We start from the raw sequence: 23854 nt of genomic DNA on the forward strand, positions 1-23854 counted from the left end.
TTCTTCATCCTCTTCATCCGGGCAGTGAGGCTTCTCGCCGTGGGCTTGGATACCCGGGGGCCTCTTTGATCCTCGCCTCCTGCCTCAGCCCTGACTTGGATGACTTTGAGTGCCATATTTGATGTCCCTCGCCCTCACCTCTTCTATAAACGGGCGATGAGTTCCGCCAGGCCTGGAATTTACAGACCAGGATCCGGAAGAAACAGAGCAAGAGGGACTCCTTTCCAAAGCCAAGAGGGGTCCCTAAACCCCTAGGATAGAACGAACCTTCCTTACAGACTCCCTGAGGTCTTTGCTCCTCCGTTAGAGCCCCTTGAGGGTAAGGGTGGTAATTTCTGCCTTTGGGCACCTACTTCCAGTTTTGAATCCGTGTATGTATCTGTCACTTCTCTGTGCCACAGTTGGACCAGACCAGCGTTCCCCAAAGGAATTTAAACAAGGGGACAGCCCCTGAGGAGGAGTTTGCCACTGCCTGCTAGCTCTTTGGGCTTTTGAGATGCGGAACCAGGAGGGAGGAAGAGGTGCAAAGGCCCGGGGCACGAGTGGGCATGGCCAGGATGGACGCGGAGGGAGGGAGGCGGCCGGTGGCTGTGGGAGCGTGGCGCTGTGTGGGGTGTCAGAGCCGGAGGGTGTGTGTGTGCGTGCGCGTGTGAGCACGCATGTGTGTGCACGTGTGCGTGTGCGTGTGCGTGAACACGTCCGAGGTGGGGCATGCCGACCAGCTGGACTCCAAGGTTGTTTAACCTGGAACCCGTAAGCCACAGGGATTCTGCCACTGACTCCACCAGCGAGGGAGCGGGGTGTCGCCACAAACTTCGGAAACACAATCTCAACGAGGACTGATAATTCATCAAAGCAGACCGTAAGTTATTTAGTCGTTCCGTGTAGCTGAACACTGGGCTTCTTCGACCCTGTCAAATGAGTACAAAGAATCCCAGAATGAGCAGTTTGATACCCAGGCTCTGTTTGCCCAGGTCAATGCCCCATAAGTACTTAGTAGCTCACCAAAACAGACTGTTTTTAAGGCTCTTGACTCGTAATGCTAAATACTCCCTAAACCGGCCACTTCCGACTTTCAGACGCCTTTTATCACAGAACTGTTGTGAAGGTGCGCGAACACAAAACCGTGTGCGAGGTCTGCTGGGTTCCCGGTCCCTGTCACCAGCTTTGATAATTGTCCATATTTCCATAGTCGTTTTTAATCTGTGTTTTGGGAAAGGGAACATGCCTCAATTTAACCACCCTCTGATTTTTGACTATTAGGGTTGTTTCAGAGTTTCCGTTACCGTGTCAAACACCGCAGCGAAGGCCCCAGTCACCGGTCCTCACGCACCCCCATAGCCCTCTGCTAGGATGCATTCTTGGACACAATTCTGGAGCCAAACTTTGCACACATCTTCGAATCACTTTTACGTAACAGTAAATCACTTCATAGAAATGTGCACCAAGCATCTGATCACCGTCTACGAGTATCCGTACTGGTCCCTTAGCGGTCAGTTTGATGGGTGATCAACAGCATCTTACTGTTGTTTCAGTCGGCATCATATAATTGCGGTTGAATTTTTTAATGTATTTATTTCCCATTTGTACGTTTTCTTCTGTGAATGGCCCCTTCTGGTTTTCCTTCTGGCTCCCCCCCCGCCCCCCCGCCACCTGCCTACTTAAACTTTGTAAGAGCACCTCGTGTATAAAGTATCAGTAGAGTCCAGCAGGAGGCCCTAGGAAGGATCATTTCATGAAGGGGCCACTTGCAAGCTCTGAGTAAAGTTTGGGCCACAGCCAGGAGTGGGGCAGAGAGCCTGGGCCTGCAACCACAGGAAGCAGTCACCAGCCCGAGGCCTGGGGATGCCGGGAGGGAGGGCGGTTACTGGGCCCCAGGCGGACGGTGGGAGAGGGCCCTGGCTTGCTTAGAGGGATAGCGCCAGCCCACAGAGACCCAGCAAGGAGGGAAGCAGTGACCCTCATTCCCTGAGCCAGCACCCCCCACCTCCTGAAGGGGCCTCCCGCCGGCCAGCCCCGCGGGCAGTCGGGCAGGGAGCTGCCCCTGGGCGGGCCGAGGACGGCGGGGTGGAGCACACACAGGGGCCCAGCATGTCCGCAGATACCTACTTCTACCTGGGAGATCCATTTTAAGCTCGTTTCCTCCGTTGATTTGTCTCCAGTATTATTTAGGATTTTAAACTTTAATAATTCCACGGAGTGCTGTCAACCAATCTTGATGACTTCACCTTCAGGGTTATTGCTCAGGAGAGCACTCCCCGTCCCCAACTTTGTCTTTATTCAGCCACATATACTGTGTTCTCTCTGGCCTGGGAAGGACAAGAAACCACTTTAAAGGACACCACGAGGCAAGTCCCCATGTTAGCAGCCTCGTTCTGCTACCAGAGAGATCGTGGTCCTGCCCAGGGGGTGCAGTCCTCACCCACTTCCCTCGGCTCTGGGAGGGTCTGCTGTGAGGCAGAGACCGGCACAGAGATGGGTGTTTCCCTCAGGGCTGCCTTCCAAGCACTCTGCTGCCTCAGCCCCCTGCCAGCGATGGGCTGGAGCCCGCTCACGCCAGCTCGTGAGAACCAGGGCTCCCACGGACGGGACTCTCGGGCTCTGCAGCTTGCCATGGGCCCTGTCGGGACAGTCACACCGTGGGCTTCAGCACACCAGAGCTTTCTCCTCCTGCCCTGCAGCCAGCTCACCTGCACCCTCTCCTCTTCCTGCTCCGTGTCCCGAGCCCCCCCATCCCTGCTGGCTCCTACAGGGTGGGGCACAGAGCTGGGGGCTGGAGGAGGAGGGGCAACAAGCCTTCTCCAATCTGTGCGGTTGCAGATGTCCTCGGATGCCCTCTGTTAGGGCACGTGTCCGAGTGTTGGCTCTTTGGCTTGGGACGTGTTCTGGGTTATTCCCGGATACTGTCCTGCCTACTTTGATCTGAGCAATACAGTTCCCAGTTGGACACTGGTAAAACCACTTTCTCCTTCAGCTCCTGCCTCTGGAGGCACCCACAGCCCCTTCCAGTAAGGGTCCCCCAGTCGGAGCAGGCAGCCATCTGGGGCAGCGGCCTTCAGGCTAGTTCACGCTGGGGGTGAGCTCCGTCCTTGCCCAGCCCAGAGGTGGCCGCGCATCTATGCAAAGGCTGCACTCCGTTCTCCTGGGAACTGCGTGTTCACTGGGTCCTCTTTCAGTTACCCCCAGGTGAGCAGAGAGACATCTTCAGCCTCTACCCTCCCGAGTGACAGGGAGACAGGGCAGCTCTCCTGAGGACGCTCTTCCCCACGTGGGCAGCAGCTGGGGGGTCTGTGAGTTTGGGGCTCAGCAGTATCCAGCTGAGAAGTGAAATGTCAGTCTTGTCTTCCTGCAAATTCCCCATCTCCCCAAGAGAGGTTCTCTTGGCAGCCCTCCGCTGGCTTGGGGGCTGCACCCCTGGAGGGGGGGAAACATTCTCTTCTTGGAATTTCTGTCAGGGAAGGCCCCCTGGGCAGAGTCTCTCGCCTTCCGTTCCCTAGTCTGGAGGTGAGTGATGGGGCCCCGAACAGCCCTCTCCACGCATCCTTCAGGGACGACTCAGGCAGCACCTGCTCAGAACGTGGGTAACTGTCACCCATTGCCCCCACCAAGCCCCGCTGCACAGACTGGTCCTTGCAAGAGGCAAGTGTGCTTACAGCTCCATCATGTTAGGGCCACCACAGTCATGGGCTCTGCAGATCCTTGGTGCTGCTCGAGGTGGTGGCCCGGAGAAAATCGTCTTTGCTCCACAGAGCACCCGGATGAGTGTTTGGATAAGAAAAGAAATGCTTAGCCCACTTTTTTAAAAAAGATCTTATTTATTTGTCAGAGAGAAAGAGACAGACAATGCACAAGCAGGGGGAGCGGCAGAGAGAGGGAGAAGCAGGCTTCCCGCCGAGCAGGGAGCCTGATGCGGGGCTCGATCCCAGGACCCCTGGATCCTGACCTGAGCCAAAGGCAGCCGCTCAACCCAACTGAGCCCCCCAGGCGCCCTGCCCGATTTTCTTTTTTAAGTGTAATTAGTGGAGGGAAGCAGCAATGCTTTGGATAAGGTGAGAAGCATTCTGATTTACTAGACGCAGCAGCCGGACCCAGGAATTCACTTAAGGTGTGTGCCTCAGGGGGCGGGGGGGGGGGAGGGAGGCGGACAAACTTTGCGGCAATGATGACTAATTTTCTATTTTAGTTTGTTGCTCTGCCATATTCCCAAGCCTTCAGCAAAATCCTGCTGCGTATGAGTGACTTCCCTGTGTTCGTATAATTTGGGGGGATCAAGAAGGAAAGGGGCCGTGTTTCCCCCCGAGGTCATTGTGTAGTGGGGAAAAGGAACAGACAAGGGAGGTCCGAAGCAGAGGCCAGCTCTGCATGGGAGCAGCAGAGGCTCATGGGCGTGCGTGCACGTGTGCATGGGCATGTGTGCATGGGAGCAGCGGAGGCTCATGGGTGTGCATGGGCGTGAGTGTGGGAGCAGCAGAGGCTCATGGGTGTGCATGTGTGCACGTGTGCATGGGCGTGAGTGTGTGGGAGCAGCGGAGGCTCATGGATGTGCATACGTGCACGTGTGCATGGGCGTGTGTGTGTGGGAGCAACAGAGGCTCATGGGTATGCATGTGTGCACGCACGTCTGCATGGGTGTGCATGCATGGGAGCAGTGGAGGCTCATGGGTGTGCGTGGGCGTGAGTGTGTGGGAGCAGCGGAGGCTCATGTGTGTGTGTGCATGCACGTGTGCATGGGCGTGTGTGCATGGGAGCAGCGGAGGCTCGTGTGTGCGTGCATGCATGTGTGCATGGACGTGAGTGTGTGGGAGCAGCGTGGGAGCAGCAGAGGCTCATGGGTGTGCATGCGTGTGCGTGTGCATGGCGTGTGTGCATGGGAGCAATTACACTTGAGCGGAGGCTCAAGGGTATGCATGCGTGTGCATTGGCGTGTGTGCATGGGAGAAGCAGAGGCTCATGGGTGTGCATGCGTGTGCGTGTGCATGGGCGTGTGTGCGCGGGCAGGACTCGGCAGTGAGGGGTGGCGCTGACCTTCTCCCAATCACGGGAGCTTGAGCAGGTTCATTGACTAAGAGAAGAGGTGATCCCCAAACACTGGAGACACCCAAGCAGCCAGTATTTGTTGGGTAAACCTGGAGTCAGCAAATTACTTAATGTCGTTCTCTTGGTGGGATCTGGGGGTCTTCAGTTGTTAGCAAGGGGACCTAAGGTGTTTGTGCACTATCACAGTCTGTTGGAGCTATCTTTCCAGGCTCTGCTAGCTTCACGTGTCTGCGCCGCAGCTGGGCACTTCTTGTCATATGTCAGACTTGCTCACCATTATTATATTTGTCCTGGTGATCTGTGATCAGGGGTGATGACTCCCTGAAAGCTCAGATGAGGGCTAGTGTTTTTTAGGGATACGGTATTTTTTTTTTAATTTTTAAAAAATCTTTTTAAAGATTTTATTTATTTATTTGACAGAGAGGGAGAGCACAAGCAGGGGGAGCTGCAGGCAGAGGGAGAGAGAGAAGCAGGATCCCCGCTGAGCAGAGAGCCCAATGCAGGCCTCGATCCCAGGACCCTGGGATCATGACCTGAGCCGAAGGCAGATGCTCAACTGACTGAGCCACCCAGGCACCCCACGATACAGTATTTTAAAATTAAGGTGTATACGCTGGCTTTTCTAGACATAATGCTATTGCATATTAATAGGCTACAGTGTGGCATAACCGTAACATTTATATGAGCTGGAAATCCAAAGTTCCCTTGATTTGCTTAAGGCGACACTCTCCGTGTCATGTGGTCTGGAGCAGAGCCGCACGCCTCCGAGGTCCTCCCCCTTCTCGCTTCCCTCTCCTTCCCCTGCCCCCAGGGGAGGGGGCCTCAGCGTGCGCTCAGAGGGCAGCTGGGTCCTGGCCTCCATGAAGAGGGCAGAGACCGGGTCTGCTGATGCCTTCGTTCGACATTCGATACCACATTTACAGCGCCCAACTCTGCCCCCTGTGGGAGGTCGGGTGGTCCCGCCCTGCGTGAGGCAGGTGGGAGGGCTGAGTGACAGCCGGAGGCAGGGTGTGCGCTGTGGGGGTGCAGGCCCTGGGTCCTGGGGGAGGAAGGAGGAAGGTGCACAGGGCCACAAGTGGGTCAGAGAAGGCTTTGTGTGGAACTCAGCCTTGGAGAGAGCAGGCATCAGCCAGCGGAGGAGGAAGAGGGAAGCGTGTGCCCGGTACAGGGAACAGGTCACATGTCACATGGGGGGGCCCTGGGTGCCTTGGGTGGGTGAGAAGTAGTGAGAGTTCTGTGTGCCTGGGGCCAGGCAGGGGACAAGTGGGTGGCGCAGTGGTGGGTCACGAGGCGGACACGCAGGCACACGTTAGGTCGGGGACCACCCCGGCTGTCCCCTGGATGAGAGGACAAAATCCCCCGATCCTGCTTCCAACTCCATGCCATTGCATTTCAGGCAGTCTGAACTCTGACCTCTCAAGGCCACTGCAGGGTGTCTCGGAGTGGACACCGTCTCTCCTTCCCTCCGGCGCGTAGGGAGAGCCCCCCACCGCTTCGTGCTGTCTCCCCAGACTTTGCCTCCAGGCCTGCGAGCGCCGTTCCCTGTCGGAGTGTTCTTCCTGTCCTTCTTCATTCCTTAGTTCCTGCTCCTTCTGCAGACCCTCCTGTGGCCCCGGCCCCGGCCCCTCACTAAGCTGGCCTGTCTCCACACGCACAGGGACTCCCCTGTAGGCGTGGGTGGAGGAGCGAAGGCCGGACAGCCCCCAGAGCCCCCGCCTCTCTGCACGCTGGCTCTTGGGTTGGCCGGCGGCTGCGGTCTCCTGGGGTCCCACCTGGTCCCCCGCCCCTCCCCAGGGGTCGTTCCCCTGTCACCGGGCCTGTGCGCGTTCGAGCAGGGACACTGCTGGCTGCCAAGTCACTAGGGACCGCCCCCCACCATCAAACGTGGGGGGGCCCTGAAACCGGCCCATCGGCCTCCCCCTCATGCGGCTCCCCGACCCGTGTCCACCACATCTGCCAGCTTTCTGTCCGCCCAGGCCGTGTCCCCGTCCCTCGTCGGTCGCTGACCCGCGGCCCACTCACTGACCCCTGCCAGCCCCGGGCTCTCTCATGTCCCCTCTGTGCAGCACCCGGCTTGGAGCAGGGGCTGCACACGTTTGCTCAAGGAACGTGCGAGTGTGACCTCCGCCTGCAGGTGAGGTTCCACGTGTGGCTAGTGGCAGCCTGCGGGGCGGCGCAGCTCACAACACTCCCTGGCCACCCTGTTCCAGGCTCCGCTTCTCACCTTCTCCTCCCCAGATCCTGCGAGCCCCTCCCGGTGCGGCCGCGGGGCCCGCGCTAGGCTGGCTCTGCCCCGTCCTGTCTGGCAGCTGGGCTCGGACCACTTCTCCCCCTGCACGCTGTCCTCGGATGCTGTGTTTGGCGTCCAGGAGGAAGAGACAGTCCTGCTTCGAGCCAAGACCCTGTCGGCCCCTCCTGGCTTCCCCCAGGGGCAGAGCTGCCCTGACAGCTTCCAGACGGCTGGGGAGCGAGGAGGACAGGGCACGTGCTGGGCCTGGCCGGGCACAAGAACGCACGACAGCCTCTCTCGCGGGACCAGCCGCACCAGCTCCTGTGGGCGCCCCCTCGGGGCGGGGCACGGATAGGACGTTGGCCCGTAACTATTCTGGGAAATGAGAGAGGCACTTAGGCTGATTTCGTCAATCTTATTTTCCTTAGGTATCTGGCTTAAAATGAGGGCCGCGTTCATGGAAAACAAAACAAGCAGGCAGGAGAATGAGATCGTTTGTATGTTTACTATGGTACAGCAAGATTTTCCACACCAGAGCCAAGGTCCTCTGCCGCCCACAGAGGCTCTGAGCACACCCACCACCCACGACATTTAAGACAATTCTTCGTTTCTCTGACAATGACTTCTCCAAGTGCATATATAATAAATAAATAGAAAATACATCTTTGTTCCTGGTGGCGCCGAAAGGAAACGTTTACATACAAATCACACTACACATCGAATTCCCGAAAAAGGACCCGCTATTTCGGCAACAGGAAGGAGACAAGCATTTCAGAGGAGTGTCCTTTACCCTAAAGGCCCAACTCATGCGAAGGCTGACAGACAGAAAGAACCGTAGGGACAGTTTTCCAAGCCACAAGACAATCCGTGCCACCAAGAACGCGCCCGGCCACCAGCTGCGGCCACGGTGGCAGAAAGTGCGCAGATCCTACGTATGTCTAATACGTACAACTCTGAGGATTCTCAAATACGTCATTTTGGAAAGTAACCGAACCAAGGACAGTCCGCGTTCCTGGCCGCCCGAAGTGATCACATCCTAAGTGGTTCACAGTGTGAGACCCGTCGTGGTGACAGAGTCTGGAAACCCCGCAGAACCGTAGCCGCGAACGTGAGGTCATCTCGGCTCCCCTCTGCAGGGCCGTGCAGCTGCCCGCAAGGGGCCTGCCCGGGAGTAGGGCCTGGGCAGCTGCCACGTCCCTCCGCCACCTCCGAGCCGCTGGGAGAACTGGGGTGTTGGCTCAGCCTGGGGAGGGGGCCTCCTGCCCGAGTGTCATGCGTGCAGCCAGGCACAGGGAGCCAAGAAGGCCCTCTTTGAAGAAAGGGGGGGTGTGGTTGGCGCAGGAAAGGGGAAAACGCAGCTCCCCGTGGAGCCCCCCGTGACCCGGGACCTCAGCAGAGAGCAGGAGCGTCCCTCCTTCCCGGAGCTCTCTGCAGGGTGGTGGGCCCCACAGCTCGGCAGGCCCCCGGGAGCAGCCACGCCGGCTCACCAGAAGCATGGCAGTGTGCCCCGACACAGTCCCCCGGCCCCCGCCTGCAGGCGTGCAGACCAGGGGGCACCAGTGGGAGGGTCGTGGCGGCCGCGAGCCCTCTCGAGGGACGGCCGGTGCTTGGAACAGCGTGGACGCTGTAGGGCCGCCGCCAGCCCGCGGGAGGGCAGCGCTGTGTGCACAGAAGGCCAGGAGGGAAACCGCCACCAGCTAGTTCTCTCTATTCTGGTCAGTTTTTTCCTTCCAGGGGGCTTGGCCCCATTTGGGGGGCTCCCTCGGGAGTGCGGGACACTCTGGGGCCAGTTGTTGAGGCAATGTGGTGTGGCAGCAGGTGCTGGGCGTGGGGCTCCTGGCCCGGCCCCCGGCCTGGCTGTGTGGTTCTTCCCCGTGTCAGGGTCTCACGTGCCCCATCCAAAAAATGAGGGTTTGGGACTAGGTCATCATTAAGGTCCTTTCCAACCCCGAAACCCCGGGCTCATTGAGGGGTGAGCCCATTCAAGAGCGCATGAGGCCCCAAACAGGAGCTCACTTCTCTCAACCTAGCTCCACCCCCGTCCGGGGTCAGAGGGGGGCTGGCTGGGGACCAAAGTGCTCCCCGCGGGGGGGCGATATAAGCCCCCCCAGCCCACCCTCCCTTGCATGCTTGGCCGTGGTGAGTGGGCCAGCAAGCAACAGGCAGAGGGTGACCTGCAGTCACCAGCTTTGGCAGATGCAGGCGGGAAGGGCTGCACCTCCGAACCCCTCTGCTCACCAAGATGCCCTGCCCTTCCCTCCTGTGGGCCCCCTTCCTCTTCCTGCAGGAAGCTTCCTGACCCACCCAAGCTTGCGGGATCCTTCCCTGCAGGGCACCTGCGTGGGTCCTCATCGTCCCCCCTTCACATTCTCTACCTGGTATCGGAGGGCGTGCATACCTGACCGCCTGGGCCCCCAGCCTGCAAGCCCCTGACTCCAGGCCTGGCTTCTCACCACCCCAACCCTGCATGCCCCAGGCACCCCGCGTCACAGGCGCTGGCCCGAAAGAATCTCATCTACAGCTGGGTTCTATGTGCGGTAAGAAAAGCCACAGACTTCTGGAATCTCACAACTTCTAGAAGTCACCTAGTCCTCCCCCCATCCCAGGACCTGAAGTCTCCGGAAAGGTTGAACCCCTCCAGAGGCAGGGCTCGCCCATTCCCGAGGGGAGCCAGTCCCACCTTGGCGAGTGCTGTCTACACGCCGGCTCCTAACCCCACAAGGTTGGTGCTTGCTTACAGGAACAGAGATTTCCCCAAGACCGAAGACCAGTCTCTTCTTTCCCGTCTCCACCCACTACGGCGCGTGCTGGAGAGCACGGGGATCTGCGAATGGCTGGACCGGGGCTCCCGCCGAAGCAGACCCGGTTGCCAGCATTGCCCGGGCTCCTGGTACGCAGCCCCCCTCCCCCTGCAGAGGCACAGACAGGAGAGAAGCACCCAGGAAGCTGCAGGGAAGAGAAGGTCTCCGGCGTGGGCAGCTCCGCCCCCCAGGGCTGCAGGGAGACACGAGTGGGGGCTGCAGGGGGGTGGGCAGCACCGGGCATCTCTGACAGCCCCCCCGGCCCATCAGGGCTGATGCTGCTGTGACAGGGGCCGCCGCCTGGGGCCGCCGTCACCGCGCATCGGGGGTGGCACCGCGAGCAGGCCTCCTCACAGCTGCTTCTTCCTCACCACGGGGATCGGCACCACCTGGAAGATCTTGGCCTTGTGGTCGTCCGTGTCCAGAGTCACCCAGGTGGGCCGGAAGCTCCCTTTGAAGCCAACGAATGCCATCTTCTCTGGAAAGGAGGGATGGGTCCCGTGAACAGAAGCCCCGAGAGAACGTCCACACCCCATCACCTCACAGGGCTCCCCGTCGCCATCCCCTCGCCCCTACCAGGGAGCCCTCTCCTCCTCGGTGCCCCACGGGAGAGCCCTGCCCGGCTGCTGACGGTACCCGGTGTCGTTTGCAGGGGGCACGCGGGGTGTCACCTGAACCTCGGGGCCAGCCGCCTGGGGTGGTGGCTCTGCTTTACACAGGACACCTCCCAGGAGCGCCCGCCACCTTCGAGCTGAGCCCCCGGCCCCTGTCAGAAGCCCAGCGTCCCCATCTGTCCGCGAAGGATGGGCGCCTCTACGAGATCTCTCCCCCGCTCCCACATGCTGTGGCCTTAGAAGGACTTTGTCCAGGCACAGAGTGGACGGAGCAGCCCGACCAGACGTCAAGGCCTCAGCCCCGCACAGCGGTCTCCCTCTTGCATTCAGAGCTTAACCGTCTGAGGGGCGTGGGGCTGCACGTCCACACTGGGGAACGGCCAGCCCGGCGCCCGGCACACACTTCTCACCACTGGGAAAGCACCACTCGACTGAGGTCACCTTAGGCATGTCAGCTTTTGGCAACAGGGTCTTAATTAAAAGGACAGAGGCCCCAAAATGATTCCGGGACTGAGCTGGAGAAGAGACCTCTCTTTCCCTGGGGTTCTCTTTCGGCTCCTTTGAAGGGCCTTCATTCATGGTTCCTGATTTTTCTCCAGGAGCTGCCTGGAGTTAACGTCCCCTATGATGGGCGACCAGCGTTAGATGTTTCTCGTGGTCAGGATGGCATGGCAGCCAACGGCCCTGACTGGTCTGGACTAGAAACATTCGGATCCAAATTCGAATCTTGGGCAAGTTACTGAAGTGTCTAATTCCATCTGAAATGGGAATAAGGGCACCGAATGCCCCGGTTCTTCATGAATTATAAGATGCTCAGCAAGGGGGGGGCTGCACTCCACACGTGGACCACGGTGGACATGAGTGTCCACAGACTCGCTCTGCCTCCCTCCCAGACTTCCCAGGGACCACCGCCACCCGCCCCCCCAGCCTGCGGTGATGGTGGTGAGTCTCAGGTGGCATTTCTGGGCGGGCTGGCTTCTTCCCTGCGGGGTCTGCGCTGGACTTTGTCTCCGAAGTGCAGGGTGACCTTGAACAAGCCACCTAGATTCTTCGGGCTTCCGTTTTCTCCCAGGCAGGGATGGACAAACAAGAGCTTCGCGGACTGGAGGGCGCCGTGCAGATGCTGGACGACTGCCTGAGCATGGAGGAGGATGTGGGCCCTGCCCGGCTGAGCAGCAGGACCTGGGACGACGGTCCGATCAAGCCACTTTTCTGCGGATACTTTTGTTCAAAAGCAGGGGGCACTTGCCGAGCAGACGCAGACGGGGGAACCGCTCTAGCAAGTCTCTTGCAGTGTCTGGCCGCGCCCTGAGAGGGAGCTGCCGTGTGGCATGGAGACAGGCGGCGCCTCGCCCATGCATTCCAGAAGGCCACCACTTATGTTGAGGATCCGGAGGTTTGGTGGGAAGCACGGGGGTAGCAGCCACCGTGCCCCGGGCGTCTGGGCCCAGTCGGTAGACACCCCCTCTAGACCACTTACCTTTCAGCTTGAGGCTCTTGTCTGCCCCGAGGTTTTCCAGCACTCTGGTCCAGGGGCCCCTGGAGGTGTATCTTCCCTTGGACACCATGAGCACTATGGAGCTGCGCGAGAGAAGGGGACGTTAGGGGCCGGAGGGAGGGCTCCTCCTGGGCGGTGGCGGCAGTCGGGGGCGGGGGGGCAGTCAGCAGCGCCCAGAGGTCCGACCGGGGATTTGGGAAAGGGCAGCCCGTCCCATATGCCGTGTGCTGACCGACATCCTGAGCAGCCCTCCCACACATCCCTGAGCCTGCTCTCCCCCGGCCCGCTGCCCGCGCATGTCTGGCCCCAGTGAGGACAGAGTAGGTGCGCAGAGCACACCTCTCCCGGGCCGGCACGTGGAGGAGGGACGTCGGCTTGCTCTTACTGGTTAGGACTAGAGAGAAAGCCACACCCTGGGGTTACTACACACTCAGGGGAGGGTTAACCTCCGCCTTCACGTCCCTTCCCTCTGCTCAGGCAAGACAGCGCTACGGCTCGGTTTGCAAATGGGGAGAATGGGGAGAAGAGTAAGTGTGTGAGAGGGCCTGTCCAAGGGGAGCCGTGCTCGGGGGTGGGGGGCAGAGGCCCGGAGCTAGGGGTGCTCCCAGCCTGGCGCTCCCAACCTGCAAAAGCCCAGCTCTGGAGCAAGGCTCCCCTGCCTTGGCTGTGTTCAGGCCAAAGTGCTGGGAACACAGGCTCCTGGCGGCAGACTCAGCCTGCCGGGCCAGACAGGAGGAAGTAAGCACCTCCCCCAGGAACAGAAGCCTAGCGGGGCTTCCAGTTCACATCTCAAAGGAATCCCATAACCACAGACCACAGTCCAGACATGGAGAGACTGTACAGAGTTCTGGAACCCACTGTCACCCCCATTTGTGTCCCACTGGAAGCAGAAGGAACACTCCTCAGATACAAGGGCTTGTTGTCCTCAGGACAGATGGGAAGGGAGCCGGGGCTGCGTGCGGCTCTCGGGGGGACTGGGAGGAGGCCTGAGGGGTTGGGGGGTAAAGCCTGTTAGGGAGAGGGAGCGTTGCAAACACATCCTCACCCCTGGATTCGGGCTGGGTGCCCAGGAGGCGGTTTCGCCACTGTTCCAGCTCAGAGCAAAGGCGGGAGTCCCTTCCTGCTGGGGTGACCCCAAACAAAGGTCGTGCCCTCCAGACAGGGCCCTAGGTTAGCTCACAGGAACCAGACACGGAGACAGGGTTCCTGCACACTGTAGGTGTCCCTGTCCGCCTGGTGTGAGGCCATCCCGGCCTGTGAGCCCCTGCACCTGTCAGCGGGGAGATTCCCAGGGGTAGCAGCACGGAGGCCACTCCTAAAAGCCATTCTCAGTGTTCTCGGGGGGAGCAGCTGCCTCCTCCTTTCCCTGGGACCCCGAGGCCAGTGGCGGCCCGGGGACAGGATGGAAGGTGCAGGGCAGGCCTGGGTGACAGCGGGTAGGACCTGCCTTGCCCCATTCCTTGCTCTTTTGCAGGAGGTCAGAGAGGGGGCTGCTGGTACCCAATTGCTGGTAGGGCACCCGGTGCTGGCCCAGGGCTGGCTCACAGCAGGTTCTCAGTGAGGGCTCGTCCCGCAAGGCACACGGGGCTACTGCCCCGGCCCAGAGGAGCCCTGGGCGGGGGGCCGGGGGGGTGGTCCCATGCCTCTGCCCCTCCCCTAAACAGAGCGGCTCTGCATTTTCCCTTCTTGTTCCAGACTTCCGCATCCTGTTTCGTTTCAAGAAGAAATCCTCTGGCCAAAAAAGGCATGAAAACTACGGATCTCATGATGAAAAATGTGTTTTCCCCAAATCAGTAAATCTGATCTTTCTGCACGAATGTGCAATGCTGAAGAAGCTTCTAGTGGGGGGTGACGCAGAGACTGAGTCGGACTGAGTGTAAGCAGAGCCCCCGTTCTCTGATGTGACGCGCCCATCACACACTCAGCTTCAGCGAAGTACATTTGTTCTCACCGACAAATACTTCCTAAGCACGTCCTGTGTGGCAGGTTCTGCACTGAGCACTTTACTCAGGCTTCCTGGCGTGCCAGCTCCTGGCTCTTGAGTGGATGCTCCACCCAGTTAGCCAGAAACGCACCTCTGAGTTAGACGTGGGCCCCACACTCAGAAGTGCACACGTGCCCTGGATCCGGGAGCAGCCGTGTCCCCGGTCCGACCAAGACTAGTGCTTCAGTAGAAGCAGAACCTTGTAACTGCACTGCAAGAGACCTCACCAGAGACGTGCGTGTGTGTTAGACTGGGAACGTGCTGGGGAGTCCCGGAGTTTCTAGCAGAGGGCGCAGGAGGTACAGTTAAGAACTCAAGCCAGCAGTCCGCAGGGAGGCTGGGTCTGACGGCGGAGGCGGACGGGCCAGCCCGGTAGGAGGCCGAGCCGGGGTGCTGGTGCCCAGAGGTCCGACCGGGGATTTGGCCTGCGGGGCAGCCACCGAGAGCACCAGCAGGAGGGCGCTCAGGCAAGTGGGCTGATGGGGACACGGGGACAGAGGAGAAATGAAGGGGGAGTCGAGCAGGACGCCCAGACTCTGGTGCAGTTGTCTGCAGGGATGGTGCTGATGAACCAAAACAGAGCGAGCAGGAGGAGGGGCTGGTCTGGGAGGTTAGAAGACAACAGATGGCGAGAGTCAGACCTAGAGGAGACGTCCAGATGGCCTTGCCCAAGGAGCAGTCGGACAGGAATGTCCGGGGCCGAGGAGAGGTCTGGGCTGGAGGCACTCAAAAGCCACCAGCATTTGGATGGAACTGGAAGTGTGGGAGGGTGAGATCATGCTGGGAGTGTGTCGTGGTCCGGGCAGAGGGCCAGGCCAGGCCTCCCACTTGTAAGCGGGCAGCCCAGCCGCCTCGGCCTGACCTGCATTCAGCACGGCCTGGGCTCCGGCACGAGTCGCCGGGCGGGCCCTTCGCTGCGGAGACGCCCCGAGCTCCCGCAGACCCGACTGGCCGGGGAGGAGGCCTAGCCCGGGGTCTGCCGCGCGCACACTCACTTGTCGGGGATGGCCGCCACATGCTCAGACAGCTGCCACGGGATGCCCTGCAGAATGGCGTTCCGGAAGCTCGCCTCGCTCAGCACGTGGCCCCGGCTGCCATCGATCACCACCACCTGGAGGCCGTCCTCTGCGCTGGCGTGCTTCATCCCATCCACCTGCAGGCCCAAAGCAACACGGCTGTGACGTGGGGGCCCGAGGGCGGCAAAGCCCCCGGGTTCTGCTGCTCCGTGGCTCCCATGTGGACCCTGAGGGCAGCCTGCCTGCGAAGCTGTTCCAAACTCAAAACCCTCCTCCATCCATTCTCTGTAGCCCTCTGCAGGGCTCCAAATGACGGCCCCATCACTCGGAGACTGTGGAAGTCAGCTTATGTGGACCAGGGGTTTTTGCAGATGTCGGTACATTAAGGATCTGGAGGTGAGATCCCGGTGGATTTAGGATGGGCCCTAAGCCCAGCGATAGGTGTCCTTATGGGAGGAAGGCAGGGGGTGCGGGGCTCCCGCACTCAGGGAGAAGGCCGTGGAGACAAGGCAGACGATGCAGGGGTGTGTCCTCGAGCCGGGGATGGAGTGCAGCCACCAGAGGCCAGCAGAGGCCCCAGGCAGGCGCTCCCTGGGAGCCTGGAGAAGGACCCGACCCTGCCAACCTCCCCCCCACCCCCATGTTGGACCTGTGTCCTCCAGAATGACCGGGGAATCCATTTCCCGGAGGAGGAAGGCTTGTGACAACAGCCCCACCCCGCGGCCAGCCAGTCCCCCAGCCCCCTGCAGGGCCAGAGCCACTCACTTCAATGTATGCGAAGTCGCTCATGAGGTGGAGGAAGCGCCGCCCGGAACTTTCCATCTTCACCTCCAAGAAGCGGTCCTTTGTCTTCTGGAAAACAGACCCAGCCTGGCGCGGTTGTTGGGTCTGGGGAGCCGTCCCCCGCATCCCCCAGTACGGAAGTCACCGCATCGGCCGGGGGCCAGGCAGATGTCCAGGAAGGGCCCTCCCTGGGTCTGGGCCCGGGTACGGGCAAAGGCCACCCCCCGCCACTCACCAGCTGGGAGCCAGGGAGCTTCCTGGGCATGGGCACGTCCACGACAGCCCTCTCGGCGAACCTGGGGTAGGCGCTGGCCGTGCAGTCGCTGACGCCCGCGTTCTTGGGGATCAGAGCCTTAATCTTGATTCTCTCGCAGCCTCGCACGGAGCAGAAGGCAAACCTCTCTCTCTCGTTGTGCGCTTTCAGCTTCAGGAACAACAGCCTGCACACGGGGAGCGCAGCCGGTTCGCTCTGGTGTGGGAGCCCTCCTCCTCCCCCTCCTCCCCCTCCTCCCCCAAGGGCGCTCCCCATCCCCCCCGCCCCCGTTAGCGTGGCCAGTGGGCCGTGTCTGTGTCGGTCGCTGTGGTGGGAGAGATAAATGCATCGGATGAAGGGAACAACACTAACGTGGACCCCCCGCTCTATGCGCCGGCCGCAAAGTCACACAGTATCTCACTTAACCCTCGAACGGTCCTGGGCGGTGGGTACTGCTACCATCCTGACTTCTCGGACGGGGAAACCATGGCTCAGAGAAGCCAGGTGACTTGCCCAGGACCCCCCAGCCACACGGTGACAGAGCCGGGCGGTCTGTCCCTTCACGGCGCCGGCTCGGGAGCGTGCTACAGTTCCTCGCCGGGCTTTCCTCCGGGCCAGAACTGATTCTCGCTTCCGGGCGAGAACCAGACACGGCCCGGGGGGTGCAGGGGCTCAGAGGGCGAGCAAGCCAAGGCACTGACTTGGGGCTTATCGCTGTTGGTTCGGTTCCGGAGAGAGCTTTCAGTGGTTCCCACCTCTGTTGGCACATGTGACGCGGGCTGGCCCTGGGGCTGGCCCTCGGCTGCGCCCACACGGCCCAACCAGCCCGATGCCGCGACCCCCACCCACCCCACACAGCTGATGGCTCCGGGGACACACGCTGGCCGGGCAGAGGGGCCCCGAGAACTGGGGAAGGCCGACGGTTGGGGCTTCTACACAGGAACCAGCATCCTGTAACCCGCTCACGGTCCCCGAGTGTGGAACCGAACTGAAGCACAGCCTCGTCATCAGCGCGCCCTGACTGCGGGCACGGAGGCCGGGCAGCCCGGTCTGCCCCCCGCGCCCTGCGTCCTGGGGGTGGGCTGTCTGCGGGGCGTCCACGGTCGTTCACCGCTGCCTGGGGTCGTTGTGGGGAGCTCTGTGCTACAGCAGGAGCTTTACCAGCAGACGCCGTCCCCTCCTCGCCGGCCGCCTTGTCTGCCCCACGGTGGCTGAGAAGTCACGCGAGGAAAGGGGTGCTATCCGTGGCCCCCACCCCAGCACTTTACTCAGGCCTCCGACTTTCAAATTCGAATTTCTCTCTAATCAGATTGATAACCTTCATCTCCAGAGAGCACCTGCTAGGGATTTCCTTATCCTCGACCTCAATACAAGAATGGGAAGATGGGGGCGCCTGGGGGGCACAGTCCGTTAAGCGTCTGATTCTTGGTTTCGGCTCAGGTCCTGATGGCAGGGTGGTGAGATCCAGCCCCTCATTGGGCTCTGCACTGAGCGTGGAGCCTGCCTGAGATTCTCGCTCTCCCTCTGCCTGTCCCCTCTGTGCTCTCTGTCTCTCTCTCAAATTAGTAAATCTTAAAAAAAAAAAAAAAAAAAGAATGGGAAAATGACTGCAAAGCGATCCTTTCCCTGGACTCCCCTGGGGCTGGCTGTCAACAGCCTCGTGGCTTCGGAGATGTGCGGGCATTCCTGAGATGTCAGACTTACTCTTTTTTAGGGGAGGGGACCAAATAGCTCCCTATCTCCAGACAGGCACGCCATCCCTGTTGTGTCTCCTGAGTAGAACGTGGTGCCGTTTAGCACAAGGGTGGGGGGCTTTGGGAACAGATGGCCTGGGTTCGAAACCAGGGGTGCCCAGACTGTGCTGTGGCCTCTGGGCAGGCCCCTGCTGATCCGTCTCCGTTCCCTCCTCGTCCCCCCCGCCCCCGGACAAGGGGTGACATCACGTGCTCCAGCTGGTGTGTGAGGATCGGAGGTAACGCTCCGCATTTTCTCTGTTCTGAGAGTCACTGCTTTCACTTTGCTCCTGAAACAGGCACGTGTCCTACAGCCCCTGTGTGTGTTTTACAGAATGTTTACGCCCAAGCTTGGCAGCCTGGAGGATGTCATTGGTGGATGGCGCCATCGGCCTTTGAATGGAAGCCCCTAGCAAAGCATCTTACGCCACCAGCCGGGAACCCGCTGGGGGCTCTCGGGAGCCACACAGGGCCGAGTGGGGCTCCTCACCCTGAGTCCTCGTCCCAGTAGAAGTGGCTTCTGCCCGGAAAGCTCTGGTCCACCTTGTCCATCTGTAAGGTGCGCATGAAGGTGCCCGTCTTGGCCGTCTGCTTCAGCACGCGGTTGTGCACGTCCGACAGGATGGAGAAGGTGGTGCCTTGGGGGTAGCAGAGCCCCACGCGGATCCAGTCGCCCCTGAGGTCAGGAGGAGGGCCAGGTTACGGGAAGGGGCGTCCGGGGCCTGCCCCAGAGAGAGACCCAGCCATCCTCCCCCATTTCTGCAACGGGCGGTCCCGAAGGACCACCTGCGACTGTAGTCACGGGGTCTGTGTGGAGTGCGTGGGGGTGGGGAGGGGCTCACCGGGACGGTGGCTCTGTGCCTCCTGGGCCTACACTGGGGTGTCCCACCGGGAGCAGAAGGACGCCCTCTCGTCCGGGTTGTTGTGGAAGAGCCCAGGATGCGGAGGACGGGGCTCAGCCCTCCTGTCCCAGCCCGATCTCAGGGCCCATTCATGTGTGTGGGTGTCGTTTTCCACATCTGATGTCTGTCTCCCAGGGAGACTGTGACCGTGTTCACAGAGAGCACGCCGGCCTCCATCTCTGAGGCCAGATCCTGAGTGACGTGCTGTCATGTCACCTCCCTTGGTTGCCCCATAGGAGCCTGACGCTGTGCCTGAGGTCAGCCGTGCCCAGAGCGGGGGGCTCAGGCCGGCCTCCGATCCCTGACTACCGGCTGCTCTCGGCCCCTCTAGAGGAGCCCTTCTGTGGGGCTGACATGGGCTGGCCTGGGACTTCATCACGGTGGCACGTCCTCACCGCGGCCTTGAGCTCCAGGAGAGCGGCCGTCCCCAGGTCACGCCGCTTCCGGCTGGGCACCCACTCACTTGTTGAAGTTGATGAGCCAGATGATGAGCTCGGCGGGGGCTGTCTGGTCCCAGTGCACGGTGTAGCCCTTCTGCAGCGTGACGACCGGCTGGTATTGCTGGTAGTGGGTGCTTCGGGTCAGGGCCCCCTCCAAGTACAGCGGACGGCTGGGGAACTCGTTCTTGATGATCTTCATCCGTAGGTTACTAGTCTTGTAGGCCTGAATGTACATCTTTTGCAACCCAAAAAGGAAACACACATCTGGACAGTTACAAGAGATTATTCCAAGAGCGTCTGGTTAACATCGGACTACAGGCCCCGCTTTCAAAGGAACTTTCTCCTGGAGCCCTTTTAAGGATGCGTGAACCACCGGCCAAATAAGGGGGCATATCTTCCTGCTGGCGGGTGCACGATCCGGCTCAGGCCTCCTGTGCATGCTCAGCAAAGGGCTCCGTCCAGGACATCCCAGTGGACACGGGGGAGGGGCTGGCTTCACAGTCACGCGGCAAACCCAAAGTAACCAGGGGAAGGAGGGGATGAGGAAGGAGGAGGAAGGGGAGGGGGGCGAGGACTTGGACAGAAAGCCGCTTCCCTTCCCCAGCTGCTGTCCCGCCTGCGTCAGAGAGACAGCCCAGGGCATGTGGCCGCTTCTCGCTTCCCCTGGGTCCAGCCCGTGTCCTAAACCCTGCGCCGGTCAGTGGCATCTCATTTCAGAGAGCGCACGGCAAGTCCTGCGGACGCAAGAGCCCGGTTGCTGGGGGCCAGCCTCAGCATCAGACACGGCACCCTGTATTCCCAAGGTGACGTCCCCGTGGCCGTGGCCAGGACGGCCACAAGCCACCGTGCACATGGAGGGGAGGGGGCATCTCCCCTCCGGTTGTGCTGCCCACGAAACGGAGAGGGAAGCCTCGGCACTGCCCATAGCTGGGCGCTCAGGAGAAGCACAAGTTCAAGGGAAGATCAAGCCGCGAAGGGAAGGGAGGGGTTGCGAGAACTGACAAAGCAGCAGCCCGTTCTGATAACCGGGCAAGCGCTAGCGATCAGAGCGTTTCTGCAAGAAGACAAGCAATGTGTGGGAAAGCAAGGGTGGGAGGCTCCACCCGGGGGGGCCGCGAGGAGGGCCCGCCCTGGGGGCACGAGGGCCCAGGGTTCCGTCACCCTCGGATTCCTCAGGACCCGATCCCGTCTATCAGCAAACTCTGACCCCACCTCCCAGTGTGCCTTCTCAAAGGGCCAGGTCGCCCCCGGCTCCCCCAGCATCGCATCCCTCGCCCTGAGCTGGCAGGCCGCAGGAGCCTCTCCGGATCCTTCCAGGCCCACCTCCCCCCGGGGCTCTCCGGCAGGGAGGCCGACGCCCTTCCCCTTCCCCAGCTCCAGTCTCCACCCAGCTTTCCCGGCCTCTGGCTGGCACCCCCACACTCCCGGCCCCTCTTCCTGCCCTTAGACTCTCTACGGGGACCACCCTCCTCAGCCCACTGTCCGGCCTCACCTTCTATCGCGCAAACGCCCCGACCTCCTGCCCTGAGCCCGGCCCTGTCTTCCCGCCGGCCCTCCTACTCCACCGGCGCCTGTCTCTCCGGCACCCCCGACTCCGAGCGCCCACCTGGCCCCGGGGCCCCTTCCCCTCTCTGGCGCCAGCTCCCTGTCCCGTCTCTCCCGGACCCCAGACCTCCTGCAGCTCCTTCCTCACTGCCCCCCGGCCCCCATTCCTGATGCCCACAGTGCCTGCCGGCAGGTGGTCCCGGGGACAACCTCCTTCCTTCACACTCGTGTCCTGCCCCCTCCGGGGCCACCGGGCTCGCCGGGCTCCCCCGCCTATAACACCTTCATTCTCTTGGCATGCCTCCTCATTTATTCACCAGCCACGTACCAACTAAGGTAGCATCATCATAGCTAACGAAGGTTTTCGGTTCTACCACGTTCCCCATGCTGTTCCGTACCACAGCCATTGACCACGCGGGGCCACTGAGCACTGGAAACGTGACCAGTGTGGCTGAGGACCTGAATTTTAAATTTCATTTTGATTAATTTAGATTTCAAACTGAAGGCAGTGTAAAATAGTCTCCTGCTAAATGTGACTTCATCATTTCAGTGGGACTCGCTTCCACTTTGTTGAAAATTTATACCCAAATGGTGTGGGGACTTTGAAGGCTTAGAACAGGAAGACAAATACATAGATGTAAAGTGCCTTACTAGTGATTTTTATGCATCGATTACATGTTGAGATGGTAGTATTCTGAGTGTGCTGTTAAAATACATTATTAACTACTATTAAAATTAATTTCCCGTTTCTTTCTTCCTTGCCTTGATGCGGCTTCTAGAAGATTTAAGACCACACGCATGGTCTGCACCACGGTTCTGGCGGCTGAGGCTGGTGGAGCACTTTACATCCGTATATGAGCCCACGCCCACAGCCTCGTTAAGGAGGTTCAGCTATTAGCCCCATTTCACAGATGGAGAGCTGGTTTCACCTCTGCCCACATCTGCACGCCGGCTCGATGCACTGGGGCCTGACGTAATCCAAGCCCTTGACCTCAGAATGCCCCTTTCCAAGGCATTCTGCTTTCTGCCTATGATGTGTTTTCGCTTTGACTTTTTGAAAACTCCACAGGGTGAGGAGGAAAGAGAGAAAGAAAAATAGGAGAGGAGAGACACCCAAATATCCTGCACGGCACAGAGCCGGGCCTGCGGCAGGCCCGCGCTCCGCCTCGTCCCAGGACCGGGGGGTGGGGGGGGATGGGTGGCCCCAGGGGCGCCCTGGTCTCCCTACCTGCGCGTAGCGGCCGCTGCAGACAGCCCCTCTCCAGTCGGGGACGTTGATGCAGTCCGGGTGCCGGACCAGCCAGTTGTCGTCCTTGATGAGGTAGGACCCCGGGTACCCGGACACAGAGCCGTCGACATCATGGAACAGCGACGTCTTATCCCCGTCCATGTCCAGCTGGTTGAACCAGGGCCCGGGCTCTCCGAAGAACACTCTGGAAGTAATCTAAACAGAGCCCAAGAAAGTGAGGGCCGGGCCAGAGCTGAAGGGAAAGGGCGGCCGTCATCAGGCCAGGGAGAAGTTTCCGATTTCCGCTGACATGACACCCTGGCCAAACCCAAGACGCTCTTGGGCGCTGCAGGAGACCTCCCGCTGACCTCCCGGCTGACCTCACAGAGGAAGCCAGACAAACAGCCAGACGCTCACCGGCCTCAGCTCTAGACGCAACACGTCCGTTTGGCCTCTGCTCACAGGAGGCCCGGCTGCTGTGGGTGACCCTAGGGAGTGCTCCGATGTGTGGAGGGGAGGGGACGCAGGAGTGCATGTGTGTGTACGTGCTGTTTTAGCAAGACAGTCTTTCGACACCAGCCGTGGAGGTCTCCATGACTGACCTCTCCCAGGCCTCAGTGGCCTGAGTAAAGAAATGAAGTAACAAGTTTCACTCCTTCCCCTCGGCCCACCAGGGCTGGGCAGACAGGCAAAGGGCAGGCCCAGAGGAGGACCAGGAGGAGAAGAGGAAAGTTCTGGGAGGTCCGTAACCCAGAGTAAATGCCCCAGGCCGTCTGGCCCTGCCCAGCCTCAAGGGGCAGCCCTCTGTCCTGCTCTCCTCACCCCAGCTCCTTGCCGGCACCTGTCTGTGTCCGGGTGGACCCCGTTCATGGTGCACTCTCCGGGAGAGACGAGCAGAGCATCTTTAGCAAAGAGGGCCTTGGAAACCCTGGGATTTTAGATTAACTGTACCCACTCAGGTGGCCCTGTCACGAGGCTCAGGAGGTCAAAACCAAGGCCCTTGGAGGAACAGCCTCAGGCCCTTGAGTCTGGCAGGAGCCCCTGCAGAGGCTCTAGGGGGTTGGGGCAGGGTGAGGGCAAGCGAGCACTTACGTAGCCAGACCTGACCTGTGGGGCAACCTATGTTTGTACTTTTCCAGTCTGGATGCCGACGGGCTGGGACGTGGCCCAGCCTGCTTGCAGGAAGTTGTTCATTCCCTGCGGTGGTGGCAACTGCTCAAACTGCAGCCCCGGGGGACTTGTGAATCACCACCCAGAGTCTGGATTTGCCAGGAGCCTGCCCCAGCGCCTCACTCACCGGGACATCCTCAAAGGCAATGTTGGTCACGTTGTTATGGGGGCAGCTCTGCCAAGCGTTGTTCAGCCGGAAGGCCAGGGCACTGGTATGCCGGCCCTCCAGGGCCGCAAACTTGCGGAAAGTGCAGTTCTGGATGTTGACGGGGCCGTCATAGAACTGAATTCCTCGGATCGGAAAATTCCTATGGAGTTAAGGAAGTCCCATGTCAGGCTGATCGCCATGTTGTGCCACGGAGTTATCCGCACCCTCCAAGGTGGATGAAAACAGAGACTTCCTGGGTAAACCATTCCTGATCCCCACCTCCAGCAACCCCTCACTGCAGGGCATTATTGATTCATTAATTAATTCACTGAGATAGCATTTACAGATAGAGTAAATGTCAATAAACGATTGTCAGATGACTTATTGGATGGATAGATGGATGGATGGGTGGATGGAAGGAAGGAAGGAAGGATGGATGGATGGATGGATGGATGGATGGATGGATGGATGG

General features: G+C 60.3%; 1 protein-coding gene across 1 annotated transcript in view; it reads right to left on the reverse strand.

The window, feature by feature from the left end:
- Positions 1-9566: 9566 nt before the first annotated feature.
- CEMIP (cell migration inducing hyaluronidase 1) overlaps positions 9567-23854 on the reverse strand; it is a 56951-nt gene continuing 42663 nt past the window's right edge. The window contains exons 20-28 of the mRNA XM_035024267.1: positions 23362-23542; positions 22065-22280; positions 19315-19526; positions 18440-18625; positions 16199-16403; positions 15946-16032; positions 15160-15317; positions 12163-12263; positions 9567-10546 (exon numbers count right to left, since the gene is read on the reverse strand). Coding sequence (XP_034880158.1) covers positions 10419-10546; positions 12163-12263; positions 15160-15317; positions 15946-16032; positions 16199-16403; positions 18440-18625; positions 19315-19526; positions 22065-22280; positions 23362-23542 — 1474 coding nt within the window. The 3' untranslated portion in view covers positions 9567-10418. The remainder of the gene's footprint in view (positions 10547-12162; positions 12264-15159; positions 15318-15945; positions 16033-16198; positions 16404-18439; positions 18626-19314; positions 19527-22064; positions 22281-23361; positions 23543-23854) is intronic.

The sequence above is a fragment of the Mirounga leonina genome, unplaced genomic scaffold (genome assembly GCF_011800145.1).
Source record: "Mirounga leonina isolate KUSES-001 unplaced genomic scaffold, KU_Mleo_1.0 Mir_178, whole genome shotgun sequence".
NCBI lineage: Eukaryota > Metazoa > Chordata > Mammalia > Carnivora > Phocidae > Mirounga > Mirounga leonina.